Here is a 24,239-nt window from a genome sequence, read left to right as displayed (position 1 = left end):
ATGATTTTACTGAAGCATAGCATAGCCAAGCTCTCCTGCCATCCACCCATTAATGACATAACTGAGATTTGCATTGTATAATATTCCTACATGAAAATTACATTACATTCCGAGTGCAATAGCTTTCTAAGGAATTAGAAGTGGATAAAGAAAACTAGCAGCATCAAGTGTAATGACGATTTTTAAAGCTAATTAAACACTATAGGAGGCATCCAGTCTTATAACAAATAAACACATAATATACAGGAACTATTCCTGAAGCAATCTCCCAAACTGGGAAAAACATAGCAGAGAGTCATTAATCTGCACTGACAGGGAAATCCATTACACATCACATTACCCTCTGATTTCGACATTTAGTAATAAAAGAATCCAAAGTCCAATTAAATGAATGACTGTTGCCTCCCAGTTCCAGTGATTCTTCCCCCAATTTGTGAGGCAACAAGCAAGTAAATATCAGCAAGTGAAACACTGAGGAAAAGCACACAATTCAGCTTCTGTCTCTTACTTTTAATTAAAAGGCTGTCCCAACATGAACTACCATTTAAAAATAATTATAGCCAAAGCAGTGGAAAAGTAATACAATACTCTTAGGTTTCACTGTGGCATTCAGTGGTACCTCATTGTTCAGAAACCACCGTTATTTGAACTGAATTAACTAAGTGTGAATTAGTAACATTCCTTTGAAAATGACTGTTAATCTAAGTCCATTTCCTGGTTATATTTTTTTTTAAAACAATATTCAACAACGTTTGAAGGTAGGAGAGGGCTGAGAAGTTACTGTGTTTGCAAAACATCAGTATCTCCCTATATCCAAATAGCAGCATATTTTCTTCTGCCATTTAAATCATTATTTTTCAACTGCTGTCATTAATTACCCTTCATTCCTTCTGCCAGACCTGCTAATGCCAGACTAACCCTGTTTGCTTGGTTTTCCCTGATGCTTACTTGCTTCTTCTGTTTCACATTACAATTAAACAATCACAATGACGAATCTGACACCTCCTTTCCAAGGAGAAACTCCTGCTATGGATGTTCTGGTATCAGCAATCCCTATTTGCTGTCTGTTTAAGGACTTCTGAAATGCTGATTAAATATTGCTTAGAGAAAGTTTAACTAAATCAAGCATTACATTTCTAGTCCAGCTTTAACGGCCTGATTTAACTCTCCATCTCGGACAAAGTGGGAAGAGACGATCAAAGGCAGCAGCAGGAGGATACCACTTGAGTGAAGACAACTTGGCACTGACGTGCCCTTTTGCAAACCTCCATGCTATGAAGAGCCTTTCATCTCCTGGGACTTACTCTTCCCACCTGCTCTCATCTAGAAGGCCTTCACTCATCAAACCTTGATGCTCCCTTCTGCTTCTCCCAAGTCTAATGTATGCAAGGAAGGGGGAAGGGACAGTGAGAAAACGTAAGGGGACTGCCAGGGTCTGGAAAGAAAAGAAGTTGGTAAGCGAAGCCTTTGCTAGATGCTGGTACCGGAGCAGGCAGGAGGAGGGAGCTTCAGGAAATTCTCCAGCCTCCTCAGGGGCTTTGCAGATGAAGCAGAGCCAGGAGCCCCTGGGAGGCAGCTGTCAGTGGCATTCCCCTCCGCCCCCCTTCCTGCCTGCACGGCTGCACCACCATGGAGGTGGGGGAGTGGAAAAATGAAGAGGCTAGAGGTGCATTCGAGACAGCACCTTCCCAAACTCTGCCCTAGAGAGAAAACTTGAGGCAGGCTGATATGGGAATTCATGAGTACATTTTCTTCCAGTAAACCCCAGAGTAAAGAAACAAGAGTTTTTCCTTTCACTTATGTCATAAGCCTCCTCTCTTTATACCTGCTGGAAGCTCTCTGCCTGGACAGGAGAAAGGAGAGACCCAAGAGATGTTTGGCTCTAAACAAGGCTTCAGTTCTTGCCTGTTGCAAATGAGCGTCCCAGTGTTCCCCATGTAATTTATTTTGGGAGCACGGATTATATGATGTGCCTTAAATATGCAAAAATATATACGGTGTTAGGTCGCAAAACTTTTTAGTAGTTATTTGCTTTTAAATATTGCTCCTATAAAGTAAATCAGCACGAAGCACCTTAGCTCCAGTCATGAGGCACTGTCTGAAAAGAACAAAACGTGTTAAAATCCACTTGGCTCAGGAGCTGGGGGTTTCGGTGGTCAAAAGCAGCTCTGCAATGTAAAACGTTAGGCTAAATTATCCAAAGTCCTAGGCACAGGGGACGGACTGGGCGAAAAAACAAAACAAAAGAAAAGAGCAGGCAGGCATGTTAACCCCCAGCGAGTAGTTGCCAAGTAAAGCAACTCTCAATTATAGCTCCGACGACAGCGAGACAGCTAAACTCAAGTAGTGAAATCAAGGCCTTGCTGAAGTCAGTGGGAGTTTTATAGTTGGCTTCAGTGAGGTCAGGATTTCATCCAGAGGAACCAAGCAAAAAACTAAAAAGTCACTGTTTGGGCTGCCCAAACCACCACAGCCAGCCAAGTATGAACATGAGGTGTCCGCAGGAGAAACAGGTCAAGAAAAGCGTGGCGGGGAAAGGGGTTGTCTGTTATCACACCACCCGATCCAGCTGGAAATAGCAGACAAGCTCTCATCACCAACATGAGCTTCTGGTGGTGGTGGGAAGAATCCCCTTCTCCGTAGTCTTGAAAATGTAGTTTAAATATCCTTAAAATATTTTGTTTGTGTAAGTAAGTTTAAAATATGTGGATTCAAACTGAAACTGAAATATCCAATTCATGTTTAGAACCATATTTTTGGCAGTAAGTAATCAAGGCTGTAGCCACAGGAAAAATGCTTCCTTGGATCATAATTATTGATGATATATTAATGAAACACATTTTTTAAAGTAAGGGGAAATAGTAATCTATTTCTTGTACCTACTGTTCACAATAATCTGCTGCAGACCCGGTGCATTTCAACTTGCAGATTTCAGGATGAAAGATTCACCAGTTTTGCACTTAAAAGTTTTAATGATTTTAAGGGGCACAGCTTGTACTGTGAGTGCTGTCTTTTTGGTATAGAACTTACATTACCTGAATGTATCTTTACAAAATATACTGCTAAAAGCATGTGGGTTGTATATTTTTAATATATTCCCCCAGAAGAATAGAAGATGTATTTTCTAATAATGTATCCTTGCTGCTGAACTGCTATGTGGTCTGCCAGCAGACAGTCTGGCAGCAAAATGGTCTCACCCACAGCAGCCTGTTTTTAAATTATTATTTTTTTTTAATATTTGCTACTTAGTACTATCTCCTTCATCAGGCAGACACAGCTTTAGTGGCAATTTACCTCAATTTTCACCTCCAGGGAGTTTTAAAACATTGAAAGTGAGAATTTTTTGGTGGGGGTCTTTTTGAATCAGTTTTTCACCTGCTGAAAATCAGCACAGCTTCACTGATTCACTTGGATTCCAGTAATCTGGATCAGCTGAAATTCAGATGTTTATGTCCCGAAGTACCCCACTCCATTGCTGGATAGCAGAGCTCCTCAGCAAGTCACCAGGAGCTGTGCCTGTGTAATGGAAATCTCTAGATGTCTTTTCCCATTTCAGTGCTGTTTTTCTTATATCACTAATAAATATCTAATGAATCTCTCTGCTTGATCCCAAAACAGAGTCATCCTCTCAGTAGCTTCTTAGCTCTTTAATACATAAATTAAGCATCACCCACTCCAATGGCAAAATTACCAGTCTCCCACAAGAAATGCTGGAGAGCACAGCTGTCCCACTAAGCAGTGACGCAAGGGTCACGTAACCTTGTTCTAAAAAATATTTACCTCTGGAATAAAGTAACATGGACAGGGTTTCTTACCATACGAAGGGATTCCATAAGGTTGGCTGGGCTGGGGGTAGGTGGCATAAGCTGTAGCTTGTTGCATCCCCGTTGTAAACTGTGTCTGCCCATATGCAGCCATCGTTTGTGAAGAGGGGGTAGGAAGAATATGTGGGTATGGTCTGCTATTGATTACAAATGACAGAAAATAGGACAGACACTGCATTAGACAGACATGCGTGTACTTATTTTTAGCCTTATTATAATCCTGCTACTTCATTAACACATAATCATAGGCTATGCTAGACAACAGAAACTCTAAGGCAAAGACAAGACAACAATAAGAAACCAATAAAAGAATAAATAAAATAAGAATTTTCCAAATGTTTTTCACATACATTCTTAGCATTAAAAATTTTTTTTTTTTTGCCTAGAAGCTGCTGTGGTTTAAATTATGACTTAACAGATGGACCCAATTATTATTTTAAATGAGGTTAAAATCTGCCTATTTCAATTATTATTATTATTACTACTACTATTATTATTTTTAAAAGATATCATACTTGGAAGGGTAAATCTGTGGTGGGGAGAACTGATGTGTTTGTCTTGGGCTGAAACCACTGCTTCCAATTGCTGCACCAAGGAGAAAAGAAAGCACACAGAAGTGTAAATACACACACCAAAGATAAATATTATTTTTCCTAATAGAATTTCAGAGTATTAACAAGATTTTAATTAAATTCAAATATCACTGATACCTTAGATAGAAAATAATATTTTATCAGGAGCTATACAAGAATGCTTAACATTAAAATCTTGATTACAAATTTCAAATACTAAATTGCCCCTTTGTACAACTCCTGAGCAATAGTTTATTTTTTGCTCGCACACAGACAACATTTTCAATGCAAACAATCTATTTCCTAATGGAAACGTTTCCCTTCATATTTTCAAAGGATTATTGATATCTCAAGTGCAACATTTTATTAACTTTTAGAATTTTTAAGACCTACATTTTATGAAGGAGCTTTATGCGTGCCTCGATTGAAAACATATGGCCAGCTTCAGAGCACGTGCCTCTTTTTTTTTAAATAATTCTATAATGCAGATGATGTATTACCATATTACACTTCCTTCTTTTTTTCCCCATCTTATCTGCTTTCTAAAATGCTTCAGACCTTCAAAACATTCAGTATTGCATAAAGATGCCACAACCAATGTGCAAATTTTCTTAGTGAAACACTTAAGCCTCAGAGGCTAAATAGTGAGCTTCTCCCCCGCTGCTGACACAGAGCTTTACGCCAACCCATCCCAATTTCTTTCGGTATTTTTGGGTGCTGCTGAGAGCGTGGCGGATGTGCCGGCATGCTCTGCTCCAGGCGTTATTTTCGGGAGCCTTTCCCTCTCTGGTTACCGTTTGGGTGCCATTTCTTCTCTAGGTCCCAAGGTGGGTTTTGAAGCCTTTGCCAGGAAGGGGTCAGTGGCAGGTTATGAGACTACTGTAAAATCAGACAGCCGGAGAAACAACAGGCCCTATTGCTAAGTACTTGGAAATAAACAAGGCACGGATAATTACCCTTCGCCAGCTACCCCTTTCCTGGCCAACTACAGGGAAAATCCATCATCTTTACACTCCAGGAGTGCTCGTGAAGCGTGGAGGGAAGCAGGGAATCTCTTTCCATGCCTTCCACACCTGATAGTTTTTCTTTCTGTGGCCTGTGAGGCTGCAGATATGCCAAATGTTACGGTCCGACCACAGATGTATGTAGCTACTATTAAACACGCTACCTTTTCTTCTTTCAGAGATTTAAAATACTCTAGAAATCTATTTTTGGCTTTTAAGTTTGATATTTTCATACTCAACAGCATGTGCAGAAAATGGAGGCTGTGACAAGACCAGAAAAGGGTTGGCTACTTGGAGCCTGACCGGTTGCGAGATGTCAAATTTTGCTACTCTGGAAATATAATCCCATCACATAGTATTAGATCCTTTTTTATTTGATTTGCACCATAAAAATGATGTGCTAGAAATACCACAGTTAATCCACAGGTATGCAAAACTGTGCAAACATCTTAGGATTTTCTCACAGCGTTTGTCTCCTGTATGTTAGAAGCTAAGATGTATTTGGCTTCCAGGAAGAAAAAAAGCCTGACAAAAGAATGAATACCTTGATAATAATAAATTACAATAAATGAGGAAGACCTACCCCTCAATTACAACACTAATCACAGAGGCAGGTATGGTTCCTCACAGAAAACAAAAGAGTAATTACTCTGGGCCAGAATACTCCCTAGTGAGACTCCCACCGAAGACACCAATGGACATTAATAAGCCCGATGCTGTAATGCTCCTTACTCGGGGAAAACTCCTATTGACTTACACTGTCTGAGTAAGATGAACAGAAATAGGCATAAGCTGCAAAGTGCACAAGGCTTTTTAACAGCTGTGCACAGGTTTAGACCACATGGGATAAGAAAAGAGTAAATGAAAAAATGCTGAGCTTAGAACCTTTGTTTATTCCTTACCTGATCCTGAGAAATTGTCTAAAGACCCGTCTGTGGTAGTAGTAGTAGCAATCTCACTGCTGCTCATTGGTTCTGTTTTAACTATAGAAATATAAATAAAATATATTCTATATGCACCTAATATTCTTGCACACGCATGCACACACACTCACTACAGCCACAAATTCAATGAAACAGAAATCTGCCAAAAATGTTTTAAATCATGGCTATCGATATTTTGCATTTTATGTATTTGTGTATACAAACAATGCAAAGTACTGGCAGCTATGATTTACACATACATATAAAATGATCAGGAGGGTTATTTCTGTCCCCAAGGAATAAGAGCCACTGTAACAAACCAGAAGTCCCCATGCAACTCCCTGCACCTGTCCTGATTCCTCTTAATCCTGCAGACCCAACAATAAGGGTCCACATTTAGATCAGGTCACACAGACATTTACAGGCTTGAAAGACAGCAATTTGAATAAGACAAAAAAGGAAATAATTTTTAAATGGGTTTCTCTGAGGGCTGTTGAATTTTTTTTTCCATCCAAGTAACATTTCAGAGGAAAAATGACAATTTCTAATGAAGTAAACCACTTTCCTCATGGTATATTTCTCCCCTCAAAATGAACACCAACTTTATACTCAGCAATCCTGAATAAACAAATCAGACACAGTCCTTACCAGGTACTTCAAAGAATGCTTTTACATTTTATCCAACCTGGTATTCTATGATTCTATGATTCCCTCTGCACCCGCAACACAACACGTCTGTCAGAGAGTGAAAAAGACTGAGAGTAAGACAGATTCTCTCCTGGCTCATGCTGCTTCATAATTAATTATTAATTAATGACTTTTAATAAAGCCTCAAGTAAATAAGCAAATTTCCCTTTCGGTTACTCCAGCGCAATCTCGGTAATGATATTCTGATCCATGGAGCAAGGATGGGGCTGACCTGGCACAGATGCAAACAGGCACAATACCTGCTCCTAGGGAGTTACCAGATCAGCAAGGCAATCCCTCAAATCCATTTTTACATACCTAGCTTTTGGAGATACAGCACACCAAAAGCAACTGAGGATGACGTTTCAGAAAACAATAGAGCTGATCTTACTATCAACATCCCACCACTTTTGCTCTTGTTGACACACACAGTTGCCGCTTCCCACACACCAGCACTGGTGCATACCTGACCTTTCAGCGAGGCAGTTCACTAACACTGCAGAAAGCGAATCCAAGAAAACCAAGGCAAACTGCACCCCATTGACATGTAAAGCCTTAGTGTCATCTTGACATAGGTGTGCGTGTGTGCATACATATGTTCGTCTACACATACATGTTCAGGAATTGCAACCATCACTAGCAGAAACCCTTCTGGTGCCAGGTTTGCAAAGGATGAAGGAGAGGCAATTTCCCCTTTTGAACCTTTCCTTTCCTTGCCAATCCAAATTCTTATTTCTGCATGCCTCACTATTTCGTTCACCTGACCTCATCCAAGGGATTTACATGCAATCTCTAAAGATTTTACTAATTGCCCACTATTTTCTTTTCATTCTCATGCAGGATGTGTTGTCTGCATACACTAACCTGGGAGATCAATACTAGCTCCACACAAAACTGCTATGTCTGCATAAGCAAGCAGTGCAGCCCAGTAGGAGAAGTTTCACAGAATGAAATGGTTGGTGCAGAGGGTCCAGTATCCACAGTTTAGGCATTTTGGGAGGGGGTTATTCATGCAAGGTTTAGTCTTGTCCCAAGGAGTGAGCACCCATCAGCAGCTGGAGAACATCAGCTGCACTCCTGCAGAGCACGTTTCTTTGAAAGATGTGAAGTCCAAGAGACTCCACAAGGTGAACTGACATGTGGTAAGAAGGGGTGTCCAAGAGGTTCACTTCAAGAGTGCACTCATGATCTTAACTACAACTCTAATACAAATGTATTTCTTAAAAAACACAGCATATAACATATCCAACATCCATTTCATAACTACATACTGAAAGCCTAACACACAGATGCAACAAAATATTTGTTGCAAAATGTCTGTCCCAAGTAATTTTCCAGAAACTACCAGATTTTTACAGCAAGTCCTACACAGTTTGTTAATCTAGATAGCACCTATGTTATCTTCTGCTTTTTCTTAGAAGTTTATCACAGCTACATTTTACAGTCAGACTAATACTCCCCTCATAGATTACTCCAGCTTTCCCAAAAATCTGCAAGTCTTCTTAACCTAATTTCCATAATGCAATTATACTTTTGGAAATAACACTGAAAGATGCTTTTCTCTATATCTGACAGCTGTGGAGGAGGAAAAGAGAGGAAGATGAGACAGATCAACCTAACTTGAGGTAAAGGGTGTAAGATTTCAGTATATGCTTTCTCCAAACTCTTCCCCTCTTCTCTGCTGGAGAAACAATTCTTCTATATTCCTTATAGAATAAAATATCATTGTTTGGATCACTGCAAACTAGCAGCCCAAGGACTACACTGAGCCACCTCACACAGTATTGAGACCTATAGCATCATTTGTTCTAAATAAAGATTTTTAGGACAATTTTCTAAGTGGATGTAAGTGCCTCTCTTGCCATTGGTTTAAAAGCCTACTTTGCATGCACTGCTTGCCACCTACATGGATCTCAGATCCTTGTTGAAGATACCATTTTGGGAAAAATCTCATCAAAATGGAATTTCTGCCTCTATGAATCATGAGCAATACTTCAGTGCAACTATGTTTATAACTGAATGCTCTTTACTAAACATACGACTTTTGAAGATAAAGGAAAACATATATGAAATACACTGCAGTGCCTTCTTCATGGAAGTGAATTCTAGTTGCTGACTGAAGTGCTTATAAATTTTTCATAACAACTGTTACTTATGTCTCCTCTCTCAGCTGTTGTATTTCCTGAATATATGAAAAATGGGATAAGAAAGGCTGTTCACATTATTCCTGATCTGGATACCCATTAGTAGGGTGATAATAAATAAGCCCTATCATGCTATCTTTAGGAACAACCATGACCTTAACAGACCTTGTGCCGCAGCTAGTTGGGAATTTAATAAAGACAGACAGGAACTGAAAAGCCCTCCATTCCCCAAACATTTTAATCAAAATGCCAGAAAGTGACTGCGTATTTCCTTCTATCTGAGCCTAAAAACATTTCAAGAGGATGAAAGCTTGCTATACAAAGAAATAAACTGAGAAGAAACAGCCATGGTTTTACCAGTTGGAAATATTCACTAAGTGGATTCTCACTGCAAAGGAAGGTCTCTCGTTTGCCCAAGACAAAAACTGACCTGCCACAGAGCATATTTCCCCCCTGAATCATGGGGAAAGAAGGGATTTCCTAAGGTTACAAGTCTGCTACTCTACGTAGCGCATCAGTAATCCATGTCTATCACGAGAGATATATGGAGCTGTCCAAGGAAACAAGGCTTTGGAAGGGCACAGATCTGGCCCTGCTGCATGCTCCTTAAGCATGCTCTGGATTTCAGCCCTCCACATTTTCCATGACAATTAACATTTCTGCAACGTGTCCTAAGCTTTCACAGGATGACACTGGGCAATCAGTGGGAATATTGCCACATTTACACAGAATGCGTTGCAAGCTTGCCAGTAAGTTCCAACAGCATGCTCAGTCATGGCAGAGACCACAGAAAGCAAAACAGGAGAGTTCCCATTTCTGCTGTTCCTTTATCTAAACAGAGCTTTACAGAGGTGCAGAATTATCAGACTTGCATTATAGAGACAGACTCTGATCTAGCAATATGCTATTAAGTTTTAGTACCAGCAAAATCACTCATGTAATAAAACAGATTATCAACAAGAAGTTCAAGAAGCAATCTAATGTATTCCTAATCTGCTGCAAAAATTCAACATTTAGAATAAGTGATATAGATTTGATTTATATACCAGGGAGCTTAAGAAGCTATGTCAACAGAGAGACATTTTTCTTCCTTATTTTTCTTTTCTAGTCATTGATGAGATTATAAAAACAAGAGTTAAAAAGAAACTGTATAAGAAAACAACACAACAGAACAACAGAAAAAAACAGGAGTATCAGACAATAACACACATGCTAGCTCTGAGAAAAAAAGCGCAAACATTTGGAGATAGCATAACTGCTCATCTAACGTTATATTGATTGTCAAGATATTTCTTCTTAAGACACTCAGAGACAGCAAGTGCAATTTGCCGTGTTTTGTCAGCCATATTACAAAATGGCTACATGGCAGTTTCTGAACTCCACAAAGAGAGAGAACTTCAGAACAGAATTCACAAGTTCACGTGGTTCATTGGCCAAGTAACAACTTTCTGAGTTCACACCTTGTCATGCAGTCACTGGAGTATATAGCAGTAAACAGTGCTATGAGGAATGAGATGCTAGCAGTTTTAAATATGGATTTAGAGACCTAACATTTGGCCATTCCTCACACAAAAGTCCTAAGAATACATCCTAAAGATTGCACCTTCAAGCATGCAAAAAGTAAGGTTTTTAAATATCTTTTTTAAATTACTTTATCTAAAATACTTAAAAGACTTGCTCTACTGAACTAGTTTTTGTTAACAGCTATGCCATATACATTAAATGAGAATAGAAATATTGTAAACATGGCTGAGTTATTAAATCGGTTTTAATTTTGCAGTTTTAAGACTGAATTAATATTATAATGTTACAGTCTTTGTATTATACAAATAAGTGGGCAAAATGAAGTAATTCCTGGCTGACAGCTCTCAATGTTCACAGGGCACAGAGTCTCAATAAAGTAAGTGAGGCTGTCAGTTTGTTTATAGACATACATATAAATACAATCTCTAGCCCTATTTTGTTCTGTCTCAAGGTGACATCTTCAAATAATAGCAGCTAAACACTATGTTCATGCAAATTTTCCTGACAGATACTGCCCCGCTATATCTTGATTAAGTATTTTATGTATCCATTGCTATTTATACACTATTTTACTTGATACCATCCTCTTTCTGTACACACTAGAAGCCCAAAGCTCATCTGAAAGCTCAAAGAAAATGATTTGTCATTAACAACAGGACAAAAATTCTACATTGAATCTCTAAGCTGATGATATTTTCTATTATTTTATTCAAACTCTCAACTGTTTTGTACTGAAAAATCTTGCAATTATAAAGAAGTTACCAAAGATTACAGGTTACTTATAAATAGGTTACTCAATTATACTAACTCCTATCCAGGACATTATTCTCTCTTTTTATCACAGACCGTCAAATCATCAGCTCCTGACCATGAAGCCCGATAAACTTACTTGCTCTTGCTTCTCAAAGCAGAGGACTCTTCCTGAATCTCATTTGTCTGGAAATTACCAGAAGGTAATTATGAGAAGGTATTTTCCAGCCTAAATTTATGTTCAGTTTTCAAAGAAAGTCCCTGCTCAAAGCAGCACATTCTAGTTCAAGCCCAGACTCTTTCCTGCTTTCCCCTCCTCTGATGTGAGAAGGCTTCAAAACTTCTGCAGTATTCTGGCCGTGGCTAACACCTAGCCTTCACTGTATGCACAGTTCCCCCATGACCCTCATCTTCCTCTTATATTACATGTTACAACTGAAAGAGCTTTAATGTCATTGTAACCTGCTCATCTAGCCATGAAAACCTTAAATTTACAGAGAAATGGTGTCACCACTACAGTGCAAAACCAGAAAGAAAAGTCAAAACCATATAGGTAGAGACAAATTTTGATAGTACCTGTAGCTGCTAATCAAGATTCAACCTGGCTATTTGAGTGAGAATTAAGTGTCATGGGTTAAAACAGTCTCATTCACTGCAGTTAGGAGATGAGAATATCTAAGTCAAACTAAGGTTCTTACCCCTTCACACTCACTCGTCAATTTATACCGAATGATTGTATCTCTTCTGTCCAAATGGAGGCAGCATATATCCAGAAACAATCCTTTTAAAGGTGTTATGGTCTATTTCGCCTTTTTTTTTTTGCCTTCAAATATCCTTGATGGGCAATCTGACCATGGCAACTCCCCTACACATGTGTAACAGTTTGCACCACGTCTGTGTAAAATATCTGTACTCTTTAAACCAAAGCCAGACAGCACGACCACACAGCATCCCAGCCCCAGGCATTAATGAAAAAAAAAGGTTGCCTTCAGCTACCTTCTGGGAACATGGAGGGCTTCACGTGAACAGAGAGCATCATGGAGAAGTCATGCCTTGTCATGAACAAGACTGAGACATGAAGACAGAAGCAGAATGACAAAGCAGTTGGGGCCTTTCATAAATGGGAAATAATATTCTCTACTTTTGGCCAGGGTCTGAACTCTAGGACTGCCAGACTTAAAGCCAAATTCACCTGGACAAAGGGATAGCACCAGCTTGTGTTCCCCTCCACCCAGCAGCAGCAGCAAACTCCCCAGCTTGTCTCATCAAACCAGGTGGCACAAGTACTTCACTCACTGACCAGGGGTCAGATGACATGGCTAACCTTGCAGCGTAACCAAGTTTCATGCTTTTTTATCTACCTGTGATAAGCAAAAACTCCTCAGAAGACTACAAGATGTAAATGATAGTGCTAAATCATCTGAAGGGCCACAAGTCTCCGAATTTGCAAAGGCTCTTCAAATATCACCCTATTGTCTATTAAGGTGTGATCTTAGTCTAGATTTAGATGTCTTACTCCTGTTCCCTGGAGTTTCTCCTTGTGAACATCGACAGCAGGGGCTGAATTTCCTTCTCTTCTGTATTACTGGCCAGGCATATGATATTCCTATCTTGTGCTGTGCAATCACGCGATTGCACACATGCAGATCGTACATAACAGGCTGGTCCTGCTGGAGAGACACTGCACCTAGCGCGATGTGTCACAGTTACAGTTTTTAGTGAAGTAGTGAGTATCTTCACAGGTTCTTGACCTCCTGCAGCCTGTGCAAAGCCACTGTGTCATCGGGGCTCTGGGACCCTCAGGCACACTCAGAGGGTGCTCTCACACCACCACTCTCCATCCACAGTCTGGCATGGCATGTGCTGTGAAAACATTTTATGAGAAGTTTGCAAAAATAAATGATATTAAAATAATGGTGCTTCCAAGATGTTCCATTCTTTTTTTTTTTTTTTTAAGTCCTTTCTCATTTGGAGTATTTTCTTTCCCTCAAATGTCTGTGGGAACCAGTATTGCTATTGACTTTTCACTTAAACGAGGTCCTTTCTCTCAGGAAAATGTTATGGGGCAAAACAAAATGGTGACGTTTTCACAAACAGATGCACATACATACATACAGAAAAGATAATAAATACATAAATATTTATTAGCCAGTCTCCTCCTCAAGACCTTGCAACAGGAGTTGCTAGACTGAGCCAACAGAGGAGTAGACAAGTTATTTCACTGGCCAAAAACCTATGAAAGAGGAATAATAGAGCATTATGCTACATGTGCTCAGAACAGACGGAAGGACTCTCAGGGAAGCAGGAGAATAAAAGCACAGATAAGACAACGAGTCTGGAAGGAAGCCAACATAATACAGCAAGAAGAAAAAGGTGAAAAGCAGGAAAGAAAAGATAGTCCAAGTCAGCGCCTTGCCTTCACATAAACGGGCAGACTGATGTGAATTTGGTTTTTATCTTAGAAGTAGCAGCAGGTTGAAGACCAGATTACTAGCCCCTACAAACTCCCAGGTTGCTTTTGCCAGTCTGGGGCCTGGGACCACTGCAGTCTTTGCCTGTGGCCACACAACTGTCCTTTTGCACTCTTCTGGGGCTGAGTAAAGAAGTTAGCATCAATTGTTCTTGATGCTAACACCCTACCGAAATGCAAAGATTAGATTCACCTTTACCGGGCTATTATTTCAGGATGTCTAAATATGGAGGTATCCCTGCATCAATTACAAGTTTCATACCTTCAAGCTTTTCATCACAAACACAAGTCTAGAAACTTCAGCATACATAACTGGCAGAAACTCCAGAAGTGAGCAATTAAAAGATACCAGAACCCAAACATCTCCCAAAGGAGGATCATTTTGTCTGATTGCCATCATCTAGCACAACTTTGCACCCTAAAGTACACAACATTATGAATAACTATTAAAAATTATAATAACATACAAAATTAAAAATTATTCACTGCCAGTGTGCAGGTTTGATTGCAATACTGAAAGACTATTTCGAGTGCTACAAAGTATTGTTAGGATTACAACGACTACTCAACATATCATTTACTTACAGAAATCTGCATCATGTGCCATAGCAATGACCAGCCCATACTCTCTCTATGGATTTCAACATCTTACTCCACCATTACTTCAGAAAATACCAAAACCAATTTTTTCTCCATTCTGTAATATTGCAACTCGACAGCAAACATACTACACGGTGCTGTCTTTTGAAAGCCTGAAGATGGATTTACATTCACCAGACTTAAAACAACCTTTCTAGTGGCCACCCATCAGATAGTCACGTAGTGGGGAGCTTTGAATGCCTTTGTGTGGGATCTCATTCTCATGTTGCAGCAGGTATTTAAAGAGCAAGAACCTTTTCTTTCCAAAGGAATTTTGATGTCCAACTCCCTTTGAAGCTTCCCTTCCTATGTATCTTTGAAAATCTGATCTTCAATTTGTTATCCATTTTCCCTTCCCGCTTGATATGAAAATGCCTTCTCTTCTTCCTTCTGAACACTCAAAAATGAGGGCAGAAGCAGCTCCATACTCCCAGTGTGAATGAAGTGTAGTTGCTTGAAAAACCACGGCTTCTCTCAATCTTCATCTATTCTTTTCCATTCCAGTTGCATAAAACATCATCATGATGGGCCACAGGCTTCTGTTTCTCACTGTATGTAATCCATCAGAACTGATTTACATTCCTTAGATAAAAGTAAAAATCACTGTAGGCAGAAACTGGATGCAGTTGTCCGCTATGGAAAACAGCTTTGCTACTCCTTTCAAATTTATTGATCACTCACAGCCTTTCCCCTCTAAAGTATATCTACCGAAGTGGACACTGTTGTTGGAACAGCCACTAGCTGTCTGATAAAACTTAACGAATGGCAATTTTCTTAGCTTCTGTTGTTATTGTTTCTTTAACTCCTTCAGTATGAACCCATCACAGCAATTTGCTGACAAAGGAAGATTAGAGATAAGGCATGACTATGAACATTACTTCAATTCTCTTTTTTTTTTTCTAACAGGTTTTCTTAGGCAAGTCATACAGGGCCAAATTTTTAATGGTGTCCAGTGTCTGTTGTTCCCTACAACAGAGGGCATTTTGTGGAAAAACACTTAAAGAGATCACAGAAAACTCAAATACTGCAGTATTTATATCATCAGCACCATCTTGGCATGCCAGAACTGATTTTTCTGAGCGTCTTTAGCCAGATATTTTAGTGTTACTCCCCTGCATTTGTTCCTGGGATATTTCTGACTGGTCAGGGTCTATAATTTCCTTGTTACTTCCCCATCACTGGTTTGAAGACCATGCTGCCCGGCCCGGGGAAGAGGAAAAAAAAAACAAACACCAGCAGAGTAATTACTTCTTATTAGCTAAGATTTTTTTTTTTCTTTAATCAAGATGTTAAGGAAATGCTACTTTTCCCCTCACCACACATACATCCAGAGCTATGAAGACTGTCTCATGATCTACAACAAACTTAAAATAGTGCTTGTTCTACAGAAATAATTATGCTCTAAAAGAATTCCGTAGAGGAATTGCTATCTGAGACAAGAAGTAGTAAATCTGACTTGTTTAAAAATGTTTAGTTAGAAGGAAATAAATAGCAGTCACCCAAAACCCCCTGAATTTCTTCAGCTGCAGTCCTCGGCCAGCACTACCTGCTCAGTTCTGCACTACAGCTATTTTTCTCTACCAAAGTGAAATTAAGCACACAAAGAGTTATTATATCAAAGCTGCACGCAGAGATTAAACTCAGACTCAATCACACAACTAAATCCCCATTCAGTGCTTTGAAAATTTACCACTAAGTGTGAAGCTAAAAATACTAGCTGATAACAGTGAGATATATTCCAACCACATCCTCTTGTAGAACAACATCAATAAGAGACAAGTCTGAAAATGTGCCTTAGAGGAATTAATGAACATTTGTTTGAAACGGGGCCATTTCACTTTGGGACAGGTTTTTTTTTTTCTTCTTTTTTTTTTCCTCCCCCTCATCTAGTGAACATATCCTGCACTTTGGGGTATGGAAATTTGCCTAAATCACACCCATAGTCAAATCAAATTTAACATACCTTTACAAGATATTTATGACATGTGAATACCTGGAGGCCCTGTTTCTCATTCACATGAAGGTCCCTTATGCCAGAAAAGGAGGGCTTTTTCATGTTAGTGAGAATGAGCGTGTAGTAGATTAGACGTTGGTTTCACATATTATATTTAACATGTGAAGCTTCAGCAACCCACACCTTCACTCCCCGTGCAACAAGCAAGCAAACCACACTGCAGCATTTTAAGAAAGGTGTCTGGCAAGCCCTTACAACTGCATCCTTACAATCTGCCACTTGTGTCTCAGCAGGATTCTGCTTCAAGAATCTCAGAAAAAAATAATTTTACTGCACCTTTCATTAAAAAAAAACAAGAAACCCTTGCCTCATTCACTCCATTTTTTCTTAAGCCTGTTTAGCAGCTCAAGGAACCCAAACCAAACATTTTCTCAAGATAAAACAGCAAAAATTCCACTTTCAGATTCTTAGGCAGCTGCTTCACTCACAAATTCTGTCTCTTGGCACGCATCTAATTCAGAAATAAATTATTCAATTATGTTTGTTTCACAAACTTTTCCTTATTTGTCACTTAAGAGCAATCAGAGACAGGAATTTTCAATTTAGAAAGTTTAGATGAGAATTGCCAAGCACACGCTATTTCTCAGGACGCTTTCTGGACAACATCTGAAAATGCATGCTGAGCGCCCACGCCTGCGGCGCCCACCGCAGCCACCCAAACCTGCGGGGGTCTGTGTGCTAGGGCTTAGCAACCAGTCTGCAGTGCTGAGGAGGGTCATGTCACCTGAGGGAAAATTGCAAACAAAAGAAAACCATTTGGCTTCATCTCAGAAGGTAAACGTGTATTGCAAGTTATAGTTTTCTGGGTAGAATTCAAACAAAATTAATATGCCTGAGCTTTAAAATTCTAATGTCAGATAAATAAGTTACCGTGATTTAATTTACTTTCTCTGATAAACTCTGATACCTACCTAGAAGTTGGGATATTATTTCCAAAATTATTTTCTACTTGAGGTCAGTGCATGAATAGAAACAATACATAGCTAATTTCCTGACAAAGTAATATTAAGCACCCCATTTTTCAGAGTGTATGCCTGCACACAACAACTACTTAGAAGAAAAAGTCAAGCCAGATGGTGAGTGTCTTTCAGTGTTTCAAGGAACACTCCCTATTTTTGTGCTACTAAAGAACCTTCAGGTTACATGGAAGGTACAAAAGCTGGTGAAGTTTACAGCAAAGGCTTCCGTGAGCAAGAGGAATTTTAATTTGAAAGTGTTGAGCAATTTTATCCTCTACCAATAACCAGTATATACCTGATAATATGATATAAAAATATAATAATGTACTTGGGCATGAAAAAGAAAGACAACTCATTTGTGGACATGAAGTACTTTTCTGCTTAAACTACATTAAGACATTAAGCACTTCATTTATTCTTTAAAAATTCTTTTTTTTTCAAATGGCTTAAAATTTGATTGCAGCAATACTTTTACAGTGATAGCAAAAAGTAAATTATATACAACTCTGGCACAAACGCCTGTTAATCTGATAACCCATAAACCCTCCCCACTACAGAGGACTCCAATTAGAATGAATAACAGAGATGTTTGGGGAATTGAGGGGGGCGACATCTGTTTGATTGACATGTGCCTTTCCTGGAAGAATGCAATGCATGTCCATAATCCTAAACAGTCTGACAGCACTAATATGACCCAGTTCTTAGGGGAAAAAAAGGCATATCTTTGCTGCAAAAGTTATTAAGCTGTACGTTTATATTGAAAAGTATTATTTGAAGATGTGCGATTCTATTTTCTAGTAATGTATTAAAATCTCTGTCCACATAGCTAGCCAAACGTCATATACGATCTTTCCTAGCATTGCCATAGAAATGTTACAGGAAAGAGTATTTTTCACTGCTTATTATATAAACTCTTCTGTGTTTCATTATATGTCCTTACTGGCAAAGCTGTTAGCTTGTTCTGCTGTTAGTATTCGACTGAGAACAAACATAACTTATCAACTGGCTGACCGCTTCTTGAAAAATAAGTATCAGCTTACCCCATTGAATTACTACACCTGTTTGAATTTTGGCCACTCCATCAGAGCAGCAAGCTAGCCTGAGGAAATTTCAACACTCAGTTTTATTAGCCTACTTGACAAAACTTTCATAGCCTTAGGAGCTTGCAAAAAGTGAGAACATAAAGAAATACTGAAATAGTGAAAAAGACGGAAAGATTGCCTTTTGTATTTCGACAACTGTAAACACTTTCTTTTTTGTCATCACTAAACTACCTTTCTGGGGGTTTTGAGGGTTTTTTTTAAGCTCTGCTCACTCTATTCAAACTCCATGAAAGGAACATAAACCTGGAATGAAAGCTATTGCTGAAACTTGATAATAGTAACTACTGATAAACATTGAACATCAGTTCTATACACCGCATTACATAAACACATATCACCTAAAATAGTACAACATTTTCTCTATATGGCTTACAGACTGCCAGAACACCAATGCAACAAGGAGAAACAACAAACTATGAAACACTAAAAAAATGGTGGCTCACCTTCTGTGCCATTGGGTGTCATGGAATTATTATTTATATGAGAGTTATCAAGTTTTGGACCACTGGGGGATTCACTACTACCACTTAGTCGGCTATGTGGGCTGGCTAGATCCTGCATTTCCATAGACCTGAAAATAAGATGCAACTAGTTTTAGTGACATATTCAACCTGGATTACAGAGGAATTACCTACATGAGATGCAGCCTGCTATTAATCAACATCCCAAAAACACTCAGTAAAAAATGAACAGCTTCTCTCAACTTGATCTTTTCTACTGCTAAATTCATTTTGTAGCCCCGCACACATGACTGACCAGCTACCGTAATTATTTTTGCAGCTTCTAACAGAATAAAATTTAGATACGAAGTACTGTACTTTAAACATTCATTTCACCTTGTATTTTTAAGATACATACAAAGACAGAATCACCAATATATGAAGACATATATTCTCTTAACAACAAATTAACACTCTGCTTTTTCAAGATTTACCACTCAGTGGCAATATAATGGGCCTCCAAACCAAATAAAACACTTGAAGCAATTGTGGAAACCTATCATCTACTGACAGGGAATGAGATATTCCTGATGTATGTGTTTACTCTGGCAAACTACTTAATTGTTCCTCTGTTTCCGTTGAAACAAATGCAGCATTAAAACATTATTATGTCTGCTCACTTGTTTGCTTTGTGGATTACATAAAGCGTGCCCAATTGAAAAGGGATATGACCAACATACAGTGAATCCATATAGGCGTTAGTATGCCTTAGCACTCTGTCGTATCTCAGCAGCTGTCACTTAGTCAAAATAAGAAGAGAGCAATTCCGATTCAAAGCAAAAATTAAACGTTTATACAGCACACAAGCAGCTGAATATTTCCAATCTGCATTTTTAATAGCCTTATACAAAACAGCTAACAGCCATCACCACCATGACATATTCCTTGGTTGATGATGAGGAAGCTCATGATTGAAGTGCCCCATCTTTCCGTTTCTTTATACCTAAAACTTTTGATAATGTTATTTGATGTACTCAGTCTAAGCAATTGCTCCCAGCAGAAATTTCATAGGTTGCTCTGCCTCCAAGGCATTTGAACCAGTAATTTTTCGGTTTAAAAGAAATGCTTAGGCTCTTTTAAAGACTATTAAAATTATATAAAAAATTCTTCCCACAGTAATGCTATAAATACCCTTAAGCATAAGTGTCATTTCAGCTGTGAGGTTTTCACATTTTAACTGAGATTTTATCACAAGTTCCAAACACAAATCCTTCACTTTATATTTCATTACCTAAACCAATCTACACATAAAAAAGGACGATATCGCAATGAGTGTGAAAAGCCAGTATCCAACATAAAGTCAGACAATTTAGTGAAAAAGTGTACGTGCTCGTGGTTTACAGACTTGGTTGCACGCACATAAAAGCAACGCTCCAGCACTTACTCATCTGCTTAATGCGGAAAACAAGAATAAATACTTACTTATCAACTGAAGTTAAAAAAATGAATAAAAGGCTTGCAGAAAAATAGCAATTTTCAATCAAATCCTTACCTGCAGCTTGAGGAAACAGCAACATCTGAACTGGTTTGAGACTTCTGCACCTGTAAACCAGGGAAACAAACAGAAGCCTCTATTACTCCGCTTTACTACGAGGCCTTAATTTAAAGAAAGGAGATCACCGCGGATGACAATTCTGTCCTTTAAACCCCAAAGGAGAGGAGGAGGGCGCGGTGCCCGTGAAAGGCATATTGTCTTTAAATTGAAGGCTCAACTGTTGTTTCCTCGGCAGGTCTCTCTCCCTCCTCCCCGCGCCGGGGGACGGCGGCCAAGTGACGGGATAGTGATTCATCAGGGGCCCGTGACAGCTGCAGAGGGGCTCACTCCTCCCACAGCACGGCACGGCACGGCCGCGCACCCCCGCGAAGGTAACCCCACCATGCCGCCCCGCCAAGGGCAGCGGGAGCCGCGGGGCCGCTCCAGCCCCGAGCCCCCCAGCATCCTCCACCCCTCTCGCCTCTTGTTGCCGGTCGGGTTATCTCTCCCTCCCATCCCCTTAACTCTTGACAGCTTCTTGCCCTCATCACATTGGCTTTCCTCATCCTCCGCTCTTCGCCATCCTTCCTCCGTGCCTGGGCAGCGGGGAACCCACCAGTAGCTCGCTCCAAAGGTGAGAGGCGAAGCAAGCCGGAGAGGCTGACACTATTTTTGCGGGGGGGGGAGACAACAAGGGGCAGGTCTACCTATGGCAAAGATCTTCAATATATGACCAACAGTATTACACAGCCATCTCCAAAACAAGCCCATCTCCAACTAAGGCAAATCAAAATAAAAACCCCACACATTATTGCACAAGGTCTTACTCGTAAAAATTCCGGTCGCTAATGAGATTTCTGATAAAATGACTTAAAAGAACACTTCTGGCTAAATAAATAGGAGGAAGCTGTAGCGTTTACCTCTGAGGTCACTCATCAAGAAAAGGAATCTGGTTCCACAGGGAAGCCCAGCAATAACTTTCCAGTTTAATAAAACAACTCCTTTAACAACTCAGGTGAGTAATAGATTTTTCATATCCTAATAGAAAACCACTGTTGCTTTGCTAACAGACTCTTCTCTGTAGCCAGTAACAATTGTCAGCAGGTGATAAAATTCAGGTGAAGATACGCTGCTAGACACTGTTAGCTTAAAAGCACACAAAAGCTTCTCTGGGCAAGGTATATATCCTCTTAATGTCTGCACTGAGAATCCTTCATGTGCGTTTCCATTCAACCTGAACCGACATCTCTTAAATAATCACAGAGCAAAGACAAGAGAGATGAGGCATTTTAAGTGCCATAAAAATCATCCAAGCAAATCCTACTTGTGTGTCTGTAGGTTTGTTGGGGTTTTTTTTTGTTATTTTTAATCACAGACAGAATTACTACTAGCAAGAGTAAACAACTGCTAGGGGCAGCCAGGCAACGCAGAACATTACAAATGATGTCAAGAAGCATGCAATGATGCACTCTGAAAAACATCAATCTTTTTATAACTGGGTACTTAAAGTACTGTATAATGTGCTTTTCAATACATTGTCGCATGCCAAATCAAACCAGGCGAGCAGATACATTCAAAACTGTGCATTTTGTTGTAATTTTTTTTTTCAGTTCTTTACCCCAGAAACTGCAGCAGAGTGCCTTAGGATATGTTTCTGCTGTTACTTCTAAACACCTGGAAAAAATTATAGGTGAGAACTAAGTTTGCTTACAGAGATATCTTCACTCCCTCTTGCACAGGATCCTTTAAAACATCTTTTATAATAGGAAAAAACTTCCCTTTTCAAATAGATGCTTTAATTAACTGATACTTTCAAAAGTGCCCTATTCATACTTCACTAAACTCTAAAATACAATTAATCCTCACTATTTTATTTACCCAAATTAAAAAAATAATAACTTCCATACACTTACAAATATATATGTATATGTGCACGTGTGTGCATAGTGAGAGAGATTTCATTTAAGGATTCATGGGAGAAGAAAAAAAAAATCCAGCTCATTCATAGTGAATTAAATATATACTGTATATGTCCTCTAACACTCTATGATTTGTGCAAGTTCATATTCACAATCTTCATTTTCATTAGACATACTTTAGATATATTCCTTTGTGTCTCAAGGATTATTTAAACCATGTGTTGCACGTTACCATATTTAAAAATGACTCTTTAATCAAAATAACTTTAAAACAACTAATCCTCACTTAGGCTGGTCAGCTGAATCCACAGAGTGGTCCAGGAAAAATAAATCTGCTCTCAAGAATGCGAATGCAGACAACAATTAGACACAGATGTGAGTGAAATTAGTTACAGTTTACAAAATGCTACACTTCACATGCTTTCAGTTTTTTATGTGTAGTACAAAATTACAACGTAGTAAGGAACCACACTTATGACGACTAGTTCATAGAATAAAAACATTTCTGGGTGGCGTGTGCTTGCTCTCATACATTCTCCCATTTTGCCAACAGATTTCTGGATAATTGAAGTTCTGCAACATAACTCACATATCAAACAAAAAGTGAAAAAAAAATGCAATGGCCTTATTACCCGGCCGGCCAAAGGGGCACATTAAAAAAAAAAAAAAAAAAACCAAAAAACAAAAAGAGAAAAAAGGAGCTGTCACTCACCCTTCATACTCTGCGCTCTGCTTAAACTAACAATGCCTTATATCGAAAATGACATACATATTCTCCTTAATACCTCAAAAATATTACTGTGTATAATTTGATTGTTGTAAATAACGTTCACATTCATTCTCTTTAACACGGATTGCGGATCAGGGCACTATATAGTACATGGCGAGGAAAAAAGGACAATGATAGCAAAGCTACTTGAAATTCATCCATTTAAGAATCTTAAATCAGTAACATCAAATTCTGATTAGTTAATGAGGTCTTTTAAGTTTGCCTTTTTTCTAATTAAATTTATAATTCTTCACAGATGTAGGTTTTGTTGATGTTCAATTTGTCTCTCTCATTTTGTTAAACCTCACATAGTACTCCACCAATCCATTGAATAGCCACATTAAATCTGTTAATACCATGCTCTTCAACCCCAGAAATTATTTCCAGAAGGCAAACTTGCTTTGAGAGATCATCAAACAAGACTTAAGGTACACATTTTATCACATTTTCCCTACCACAGAGCTCAGGATGCGGAGGAAAATTCATGACTTTTGCACTGTTTATTATACTTTGCTAAATTACAAATCAAAAGCATCTGACAGAATATCATGTATGAAGCCAAAAAGTTAATAATGTTCTGTGAAAAGTAAACTGTAAATGGGAAGGGATTCTAAATTTCAGCAGCACAGAGCAAATAAAATGTAGGTACTTGTCTAAATTACAGGTTTTCCACAGTATTTTTGCTTGCTAGGAGCAATTTTTTTTTTTAATGGCTATAATTTAAAACATTTTTCCAGCTGAAAAGAAATTTTCTAAGTGAAAATAAGAAGGTAACCCAGAAAACTATAGCCAGCACATGCGCTTTTTCTTAAAACAGTTCTACTTTAAAGAAGCAAATTTCAAAGACAATGGCAATTTTCAAATCAGAGTGTTCCTCCTTTGGAAAAAAAAAAAAAAACAATCTGTCATTTTTAGCAGGGGGTGGAGGGAGGGAGAGAGGAGGACTTTTCCCCCAGCAGCACTC

At 38.9% G+C, this 24,239-nt stretch overlaps 1 protein-coding gene across 7 annotated transcripts in view; it reads right to left on the bottom strand.

Moving 5' to 3' along the window:
* The window catches only part of EYA1 (EYA transcriptional coactivator and phosphatase 1), an 87,517-nt gene extending 66,842 nt beyond the window's left edge, over positions 1 to 20,675 (bottom strand). For 2 of the 7 annotated variants that reach the window (XM_087735277.1, XM_087735289.1), the window contains exons 1-6: positions 20,606 to 20,675; positions 19,057 to 19,184; positions 17,204 to 17,275; positions 6,303 to 6,383; positions 4,340 to 4,409; positions 3,816 to 3,958 (exon numbers count right to left, since the gene is read on the bottom strand). In XM_087735277.1, coding sequence (XP_087591403.1) covers positions 3,816 to 3,958; positions 4,340 to 4,409; positions 6,303 to 6,383; positions 17,204 to 17,275; positions 19,057 to 19,180 — 490 coding nt within the window. In that variant the 5' untranslated portion in view covers positions 19,181 to 19,184; positions 20,606 to 20,675. Of the gene's footprint in view, positions 1 to 3,815; positions 3,962 to 4,339; positions 4,410 to 6,302; positions 6,384 to 14,610; positions 14,626 to 17,203; positions 17,276 to 19,056; positions 19,185 to 20,605 lie in introns of all 7 variants that reach the window. The other 5 variants (XM_087735269.1, XM_087735284.1, XM_087735304.1 and 2 more) reach the window with 3 other exon arrangements.
* Between the last annotated feature and the right edge of the window lie 3,564 nt (positions 20,676 to 24,239).

Source organism: Nipponia nippon, unplaced genomic scaffold (assembly GCF_047370975.1).
Source record: "Nipponia nippon isolate SJK-2023a ecotype South Korea unplaced genomic scaffold, ASM4737097v1 scaffold_1, whole genome shotgun sequence".
Classification (NCBI taxonomy): domain Eukaryota; kingdom Metazoa; phylum Chordata; class Aves; order Pelecaniformes; family Threskiornithidae; genus Nipponia; species Nipponia nippon.
The sequence above is the reverse complement of the archived record's forward strand: the minus strand, read 5'-3'. Positions and strand labels throughout refer to the sequence as shown.